The sequence below is a fragment of the Salarias fasciatus genome, unplaced genomic scaffold (genome assembly GCF_902148845.1).
Source record: "Salarias fasciatus unplaced genomic scaffold, fSalaFa1.1, whole genome shotgun sequence".
NCBI classification, from domain to species: Eukaryota; Metazoa; Chordata; class Actinopteri; order Blenniiformes; family Blenniidae; genus Salarias; species Salarias fasciatus.
The window spans coordinates 7,063-16,417 of NW_021941248.1; the positions used below are offsets into that span (position 1 = coordinate 7,063).

The 9,355-nt window shown below is 54.9% G+C and overlaps 1 protein-coding gene across 1 annotated transcript; it reads right to left on the minus strand.

Moving 5' to 3' along the window:
• Positions 1-959: 959 nt before the first annotated feature.
• LOC115384503 (early nodulin-75-like) lies at positions 960-5,864 on the minus strand. Its single transcript, XM_030086789.1, has 3 exons — positions 3,825-5,864; positions 3,284-3,301; positions 960-1,028 (listed from the first exon to the last, which is right to left on the minus strand). Exons 1-3 carry the CDS (start codon positions 5,862-5,864, stop codon positions 960-962), a joined length of 2,127 nt encoding a protein of 708 aa, XP_029942649.1.
• Positions 5,865-9,355: the final 3,491 nt, after the last annotated feature.

Consider the following 9,355-nt stretch of genomic DNA (forward strand, 5'->3'; position numbering starts at 1 on the left):
TCCACTTCTTTCACTTTTCCAGTCAGCCGTCCGTCCGTCCGTCCGTCCGTCTGTCCGTCCGTCCGTCCGTCCGTCCAGCCTCCCAGTCACTGCTGTCCTCTGGTGGGAGTCTTGAAGGACACGGACAGTTAATCACATTAATTAATCTGACAGACTTTATCAAAGACGTGACGAGCAGAGAAGAATGGCGGAGGAGAGAGCGGAGGAGCAGAGTGGCGTGGAGAGGACGGACGGGGGAGGGCGGGTTTATAAATGTGTCATCGCAGGAGGAGACGAGAGGAAATGAAAGGAGGACAAAGGAGCAGCGGAGACGGATGTTCCCACAATGGCCGTGACCAGGGCTCCTCCGCCGTTCATCCTGGTGATCCGGCCCGGTTTGGCGGGCGGAGCTGGTTTCCACTGGAGCTCATCATCTGACCCATGAGTCCACAGGGACGGTTCCTCCAGGACCGCCTCGGCAGTGGGACGTCCTCAAATCCTGTGAAGGACCGTGTCCAACATGAGCTTCAGAAACAGAGGAAGACACGACGGATTAGTGCAGTTCAGAGGAGCAGCGGGACGGAATCCTCACTTTACACCCGCACCGCTGAAGTGGACTGATGTCCCAGCAGCCCCGCCCGTCCCCGGAGACAATGAAGACATCCGGGCTGGATGAACAGAGCCAGAAACCCTTCTCTGGTGAAGGGCGGAGTCCTGGCCCGAGTGTGAGCCGGCGGGCTCTGGTGATCCCAGTGTGACGGAGGTTCTGGAGACATGAGACAGCTGGACGTCTCTCTGCGGTCAGACCTGCAGCGTCTCCTGGCTGTCGTACCAAGAGACGGACAGCACAAACGTCCTGGGACGAAGACCGGCAGGAAGCCGTGGTTTGGTCAGGTCCTCAGTCCGTCCAACGGCAGGAAGTTCCCATGATGGAAGGATGGAAAAGCAGCCGGTGAAGAATGAAAGAGGCGGAGTTTCTGTCACGGGGCGGAGCTGAAGGCGGAGCTGACGGAGAGCGACAGCTGAGGGTCCCTCACCGCGGGACAAAACTGTCAACAGAAACCCAGAATCATCGGACACGGTCCATCAGAGTCATTTTATGTTTTCAGGGTTTTCAGTCGGGTCTCTGAGCTCTTCTGTTTAATCCGCTCGTTAGCGCAGTCTGCTAGCTTAGCGACAGACCTGTAGCCTCCATCAGCGCCGGTCCAACCCGGAGACGATCCGACAGATCCCGCCACCGTCTGTCTCACCACAGCTCTTCAGCTGATGGTCGTCTCCCAATGGGAAGGTTGCAGGTTCAATCCCCCATCGTCCCACCGGTGGCAGTGTCCATGAGACTGAGCTACGACCGCTCCGGCGGCTGGGTGGAGCTCCGGGGGGGTTACAGGGTTCCGGGCTGGACAGGCCACTAATCCAGCACGTGGTAAACAACCAGGTTTAAAAAGAACCTGGTGCCACCCACTGAACCACCGCGCCGCTGCCTTTATGATTTATACATGTTTAAAACAGAAACAAAGCTCATTGAAACCTCCATTTCCAAATGCTGCCGCCGCGGCGCCTCCTCGCCTCCTCGCCTCCTCGCCTCCTCACCTCCTCCCAGGCTTTAATGAGGCGTAATGTGCCGAGCAGCCGTCCCTCAGTCCTCCTCGTTCCGGTTCTGAATGCATAAGCGACTCGCTTTGCTTCTGCATAAACCGCCGCCGCAATGAGGCGCGTGAAACTTCACCGCTCTGCCATGAAGACGAGCGCTGAAAGGTTAAATCTGACTGCAGTCATTATTACAGCCGGCGTCTGAGGGCCGTCAGCGTCCGGCTCTCGGCGTTTACCCACATGGAGACTCTTCATCAGGAAGACTCTGCTGGGACCGGGACGGACCGCTCTTCCTTCAGGACTCTTTAATTGTTGATCTGACGAGGTTCCGGAAGCGTTCCTCCAGAGTTTAGTCCAGGTTGAAGAAAAGCTGCAGATCTGTTGTCTGCGTATCGACCGCGTCGTTCTGTTGGATCCAGGTGATCAGTGGAGATCACTGAGGTCCAGAGAAGTCCAGGTTCAAGAGGCGGTTTGGTCTTCAGGAGCCGGTCTGTCCTGCTGGACGTCTCATCAGAGGATGGTCACAAAGGGTTGGACCTGCTCAGAACCGCTTCTTCACCTGCAGCAGCAGCAGCAGGCCTCAGACCGCCTCTGGTCCAGTTCTACTGGAGACTCCTCAGACCGCCTCTGGTCCAGTTCTACTGGAGACTCCTCAGACCGCCTCTGGTCCAGTTCTACTGGAGACTCCTCAGACCGCCTCTGGTCCAGTTCTACTGGAGACTCCTCAGACCGCCTCTGGTCCAGTTCTACTGGAGACTCCTCAGACCGCCTCTGGTCCAGTTCTACTGGAGACTCCTCAGACCCTCTCCGGTCCAGTCCTGGTAGAGACTCCTCAGTCTCCTGGAGTTCTGATCGTTTTAAGTTTCAAGCAGCTCATCTTCGTCTTCAGCGTTTCTGTGTTTGGATTGTTTGACTCTGAATTCGCGTCTCTTTGAGACCTTGAGCTGGATTGGCTGTGATTGGCTGTCGCTGGCTGTGATTGGCTGTGGCTGGCTGTGATTGGCTGTGATTGGCTGTCGCTGGCTGTGATTGGCTGTGATTGGCTGTGATTGGCTGTGATTGGCTGTGATTGGCTGTCGCTGGCTGTGATTGGCTGTGATTGGCTGTCGCTGGCTGTGATTGGCTGTGGCTGGCTGTGATTGGCTGTGGCTGGCTGTGATTGGCTGTGGATGGCTGTGATTGGCTGTCGCTGGCTGTGGCTGGCTGTGATTGGCTGTGGATGGCTGTGATTGGCTGTCGCTGGCTGTGATTGGCTGTGGCTGGCTGTGATTGGCTGTGGATGGCTGTGATTGGCTGTGACTGGCTGTCGCTGGCTGTGATTGGCTGTGGATGGCTGTGATTGGCTGTGACTGGCTGTCGCTGGCTGTGATTGGCTGCCGTCGTGTCGTTGGCCTGTCTGTGGCTGCTTGTCTTTTTAGGTCCGTCTCTAATGGACTGAAGCTCCGTCAGTCAGCATCACTTCCTCAGAGCCCGTTCACGAGACGTTTCAAAAACAAAACACATTATTTTACGTTTTCAGAAAACATCTACATTTAAAAACGACGTCTGTTTCCATGGAAACACTGACAGCCTGTCGGACCAGCAGTTGGTTCTGCTGCTTGTCAGGTGTCGTTTTCACCGGTTGACACGACGAAGCAGCCCGAGCATTTCCAACAAGTTCCTCCCTGTCAAAGCCTCCACACACTGCTGTCGTGTGAACAGACTGTACTGTTGCCTGCACATGGTTGCGGTCCTGAGGGGAACACAGAGGTCACAGGGGTCACAGGGGTCACAGGGGTCACAGGGCGCACAGAGCTGCTGATTGGACAGAAATCCAGGTGAGAAGACCGCTTTCTGACCTGAGTGTAAACGAGGTGTTAACGAGTGGCCTGCTGACAGAACACACAGGTCAGCAGGGTTTCCTCACCTGGGGGGCTGGGGGGGCTCGGGGGGGGGGGGGGGGGGGGCATGATGGCAGGGTGTTTACCCCAATTAGACAGCAGAGACATGAGACGGAGGGGGACACCAGGGAGACGAGGAGGAACTGAAGGAGCAGGGTGCAGCAATTACAATGTGACTGTGTGTGTGTGTGTGTGTGTGTGTGTGTGTGTGTGTGTGTGTGTGTGTGTGTGTGTGTGTGTGTGTGCGCACACGTGCACTCACAGGTCTTTGAATTAATGAGAATCTCAGATGTGAGGAGAGGGTCACCATGACCTGCATGCAAATGACACTACACACACACACACACACACACACACACACACACAGTGACTCACCCTCAGTCTCTCAACACTCACTTCACGCGTGGCGTTCCGGTGGTGTTCCGGTGGCTTTCTGGTGGCGTTCCGGTGGTTTCCGGTGGTGTTCCGGTGGTTTCCGGTGGTGTTCCGGTGGTTTCCGGTGGTGTTCCGGTGGTTTCCGGTGGTTTTCCGGTGGTGTTCCGGTGGCTTTCTGGTGGCGTTCCGGTGGTTTTCCGGTGGCGTTCCGGTGGTTTCCGGTGGTGTTCCGGTGGTGTTCCGGTGGTTTCCGGTGGTGTTCCGGTGGTTTCCGGTGGTGTTCCGGTGGTGTTCCGGTGGCTTTCCGGTGGTGTTCCGGTGGTTTTCCGGTGGTGTTCCGGTGGCTTTCTGGTGGCGTTCCGGTGGTTTTCCGGTGGCGTTCCGGTGGTTTCCGGTGGTGTTCCGGTGGCTTTCCGGTGGCGTTCCGGTGGTGTTCCGGTGGCTTTCCGGTGGCGTTCCGGTGGTGTTCCGGTGGCTTTCTGGTGGCGTTCCGGTGGTTTTCCGGTGGCTTTCCGGTGGTGTTCCGGTGGCTTTCTGGTGGCGTTCCGGTGGTTTTCCGGTGGCGTTCCGGTGGTTTCCGGTGGTGTTCCGGTGGCGTTCCGGTGGTGTTCCGGTGGCTTTCCGGTGGCGTTCCGGTGGTTTTCCGGTGGTTTTCCGGTGGCGTTCCGGTGGTTTACGGTTGTGTTCCGGTGGTTTCCGGTGGCGTTCCGGTGGTTTCCGGTGGCGTTCCGGTGGTTTTCCGGTGGCTTTCCGGTGGTGTTCCGGTGGTTTTCCGGTTGCGTTCTGGTGGCGTTCCGGTGGTTTTCCGGTGGCGTTCCGGTGGTGTTCCGGTGGCGTTCCGGTGGCGTTCCGGTGGCGTTCCGGTGGCGTTCCGGTGGCGTTCCGGTGGTGTTCCGGTGGTGTTCCGGTGGTTTTCCGGTGGCGTTCCGGTGGTTTCCGGTGGTGTTCCGGTGGCTTTCCGGTGGCGTTCCGGTGGTTTTCCGGTGGCGTTCCGGTGGTGTTCCGGTGGTTTCCGGTGGCGTTCCGGTGGTTTTCCGGTGGCTTTCCGGTGGTGTTCCGGTGGCGTTCCGGTGGTTTCCGGTGGTTTCCGGTGGTGTTCCGGTGGCTTTCCGGTGGCGTTCCGGTGGTTTTCCGGTGGCGTTCCGGTGGTTTCCGGTGGTGTTCCGGTGGTTTCCGGTGGCGTTCCGGTGGTTTTCCGGTGGCTTTCCGGTGGTGTTCCGGTGGTTTTCCGGTTGCGTTCCGGTGGTTTTCCGGTGGCGTTCCGGTGGTTTCCGGTGGTGTTCCGGTGGCGTTCCGGTGGTGTTCCGGTGGCTTTCCGGTGGCGTTCCGGTGGTTTTCCGGTGGTTTTCCGGTGGCGTTCCGGTGGTTTACGGTTGTGTTCCGGTGGTTTCCGGTGGCGTTCCGGTGGTTTCCGGTGGCGTTCCGGTGGTTTTCCGGTGGCTTTCCGGTGGTGTTCCGGTGGTTTTCCGGTTGCGTTCTGGTGGCGTTCCGGTGGTTTTCCGGTGGCGTTCCGGTGGTGTTCCGGTGGCGTTCCGGTGGCGTTCCGGTGGCGTTCCGGTGGCGTTCCGGTGGTGTTCCGGTGGTTTCCGGTGGTGTTCCGGTGGTTTTCCGGTGGCGTTCCGGTGGTTTCCGGTGGTGTTCCGGTGGCTTTCCGGTGGCGTTCCGGTGGTTTTCCGGTGGCGTTCCGGTGGTGTTCCGGTGGTTTCCGGTGGCGTTCCGGTGGTTTTCCGGTGGCTTTCCGGTGGTGTTCCGGTGGCGTTCCGGTGGTTTCCGGTGGTTTCCGGTGGTGTTCCGGTGGCTTTCCGGTGGCGTTCCGGTGGTTTTCCGGTGGCGTTCCGGTGGTTTCCGGTGGTGTTCCGGTGGTTTCCGGTGGCGTTCCGGTGGTTTTCCGGTGGCTTTCCGGTGGTGTTCCGGTGGTTTTCCGGTTGCGTTCCGGTGGCGTTCCGGTGGTTTTCCGGTGGCGTTCCGGTGGTGTTCCGGTGGCGTTCCGGTGGCGTTCCGGTGGCGTTCCGGTGGCGTTCTGGTGGCGTTCCGGTACATTCCGGTGTTGTTCCGGTTCCGTTTCATCCTGGTGACGTTTGAGGCTCAGACTGGGCTCTGTCCTGCAGGTTTCTGTCCCAGTCCTCCTCCACTGTTCGTCCGGAGCTGATTGACTGAATTCACGTCACGTAAGTCCAACGACAGTCGGGTCATTTCTCAGCGTGGAGGTTGTGGGTTCGATTCCCTATCTGCCCACATGTCAATGTGTCCTTAAGCAAGACATCGATCCCGGAGGGACCGAGCCGCCTCCGTCTCTCTGGGGACCGCCGGATCAGAGGAATCTGTTTTTTAAATGAAAAGTGAAGAAGAGGAGGCAGATCCAGCTGGACGCAGTCCGTCTCCGTCCCCGTCCCCGTCCCCGTCCCCGTCCCGTAATCACACAGCTGTCACCGGATTCCTGGCTGAAGACGTCAGGTCCTCCGGTCCCGTCTGTCTGCCGGCGATCCGGAGTTTGAAACCCGGTGACAGTGACGGCGTCAGGCGTGACGCCCGCCGCCGCCAAGGTGACCGAGTGTCTGTCAGGAAGCAGACGTCCATCGGGCGGGAGGCGGAGACGGGCTGCCGAAGGAGGCGGGGCGGGAACTCAGGTGGCGGTCCCCCACCCCCCACCCCCCACCCCGTCGCTCTGCCTCCATCTATACCTGCTCATCCAATATGCATGACCAATCCACAGAGCTGGGACCGGGGAGGACACACACACCGGGAAGACTCAGTTTAATTAATGTGAAAATTACAAGTTTATATCTCCGTCAGTTCAGATGGTCCGCATATGGAACTTTTAAAAAATATAACAGATGACCTTCAAAGTGACTCTCTGTGTGTGTGTGTGTGTGTGTGTGTGTGTGTGTGTGTGTGTGTGTGTGTGTGTGTGTGACAGCAGATGTCACTCAGCTTCCGATGAGCCGATCCATCAGTCCGGTCGCCGCTCTTCTTCCCCTCCTGACTGACGGCAGATATCGACCTGCAGGTCGTCCCGCTGTGGCCGAACCCTCCAGGATTTAGTCTCCTCCGCAGAATCTCCATGTTTACAGTGAGGTGGATCCAAAACGACGCCCTGAATCCAAATTCACCACAAAACATCACAGTAAAACGTTTAAACCGGAGTGTTGAATCATTTCAGTTCAGGAGCTACAAGCAGCTCAGAGCCGCCCCGCTCAGACATTCCCACGGCAAGAACCGAATCTGTTTCACAACGAGCGCAGACAATGACTCCAGCTCTACTGGACAGAGAAACGTCCTGAAACGTCTCCTGCAGCTGTTGCATTCTGGGTGTTTTTCCATATTTCCCTGACAGCATGGCTCTGATGCTAGCTAGTTTGACAGCAGGTAGATAGCTTTATATCAGGGAGCTAGTTTAGTAGCATTTAGCTAGCTTGATCGCAGGTAGTTTGTTAGCAAGAAACTAGTTTGGTAGCAGACAGCTAGCTTTCAGGATAGCTCATATCTCAGCTCAAATCTAAGCGTTGTGTTTCTTCTCTGACGGATTTTAGTGAAACAATCCATGATTTTGTTGTAATTTTGAGCAGATTCTTGGTGGTTTGACCGGATTGGAGTCTCTGGCAGGCTGGTTTTAGCCCACGGACCTTATGTTTGACATTCCTGGTTAATGTGGTAGAAAAGCAAAGTAATCTTCCACTAATCCATAAACAAAAAACGACGCGGCAGAAAATTCTCTCAACACAGTATGGAATAAGAAGGGCGTTTTGTTTATCGTTCGTTAGAGAAACAGCTAAACCTCCACCGCTGCTGATCGTCTGCTTCGTGTCGTCGTGTCTGAACGGCAGTAAATATGAAGATGTTTCAGTCAGACGAAGAGGCTGCCGCTCAGCGGCTGCTGTTTATTAAAACGACCCCCCCCCCCCCCCCCCCCCCCCAGCCCCCCCTGCTGGTGTCACCAGTGAAGTGGGGGTGTCTGAACTGTGCCTGGAGGCCAGACAGCTTTAATATTAAAGCACAGGGAGGGAATCGAACCGCTGCTCCTCGCACGCCCACCGGCGGCCCGGACTCCACCGTCAGATGAGACGTCTTCATAAGTTGAAGCTGGAAACGGCCCAGCCGGGAGTTTGCTTCTGCAGAATTTAATGCTGAGGAGCCGCAGAAGTGAAGGACGAAGGATGAAGGAGAGTCTGATGTGCAGGAGCGTCAGACGGCAGGAAATGACCTGGAAATTCAACCAAAAATAAACTAAAATAAAATAAAAATCAGTTTGGTTGTTGTGGCTGTGAGCTTAAGTTTTGAAAAAGTTAATTTTTTTCCCCACAATTATCCAAAATCCAAATTAAAATGCTGAAGAATGAAAATGATGAAATCTCCACATGAAGCCAATTTTAATGAAACCTGCTGCAAAATACAGTGAAATAGTCATGATAGTAATAATGATGCATGCAATTGGTAGTATTCATAAAAAATGCAACGTGCTAACAACAGTGACATAAAGCTAAAAACACGAAAAAATGTATAGCACTTAAAATACAGCTATACAACTCAGGAGCTACAGAATCAAGGTTTTTAGTCCATTTTTAAAGGATTCAACTCTGAAGCCCTCAGATGTCCGAAAACGTAAACAACTGCTGCGCTACGCCTGTTTTTAGAAACTAATCCTGACGGCATGGCTCTGAGGCTAGCTTGATAGCAGGTAGCCAGTTTGATAGCAGGTAGCTAGCTTGATAGCAAGTAGCTAGCTTGTTAGCAGGTAGCTAGATTGATAGCAATTAGCTAGCTTGTTAGCAAGTAGCTAGTTTGATAGCAATTAGCTAGCTTGTTAGCAAGTAGCTAGATTGATAGCAAGTAGCTAACTTGATAGCAGGTAGCTAGCTTGATAGCAGGTTAGCAGGTAGCTAGCTCGATAGCAGGTAGCTAGCTCGATAGCAGGTAGCTAGCTTGATAGCAAGTAGCTAGCTTGTTAGCAGGTAGCTAGATTGATAGCAAGTAGCTAACTTGTTAGCAGGTAGCTAGATTGATAGCAAGTAGCTAACTTGATAGCAGGTAGCTAGTTTGATAGCAATTAGCTAGCTTGTTAGCAAGTAGCTAGATTAATAGCAAGTATCTAACTTGATAGCAGGTAGCTAGCTTGATAGCAGGTTAGCAGGTAGCTAGCTCGATAGCAGGTAGCTAGCTCGATAGCAGGTAGCTAGCTTGGCAGCGTCACCGACATATCAGCTGAAATCTCAGTGTTCTGCGAAGGAAACTGTTTAAAAGTTGATGGTTTTTAAAATATAGGAGCCTCCTGCAGGCTGGTTTTGGCTCTTGGGCCTTATGTTTGACACCCCTGTACTAACAGATGCCAGATATAGGAAGGAGTGTTGATGATGATGCTGGTCTACAAACAGGAGCTGCAGCTGGCCCACCACCACTTCTCTCTGTGGACTTTATCCTCAGAGGTTTCTGATTGATCAGCATGCAGATCGGTTAATTTCTTCGTTTCTTTGCCGTTGGCTCTGACAGGCTGACAGCTTTGACTGGTGTGTTTGTCTCCGCCTCCTCGCTGCGTT

Excerpts from the sequence above, each read along its gene's own strand:
- LOC115384503 (XM_030086789.1), bottom strand. The coding sequence starts at position 5,864 with ATGTACCGGAACGCCACCAGAACGCCACCGGAACGCCACCGGAACGCC.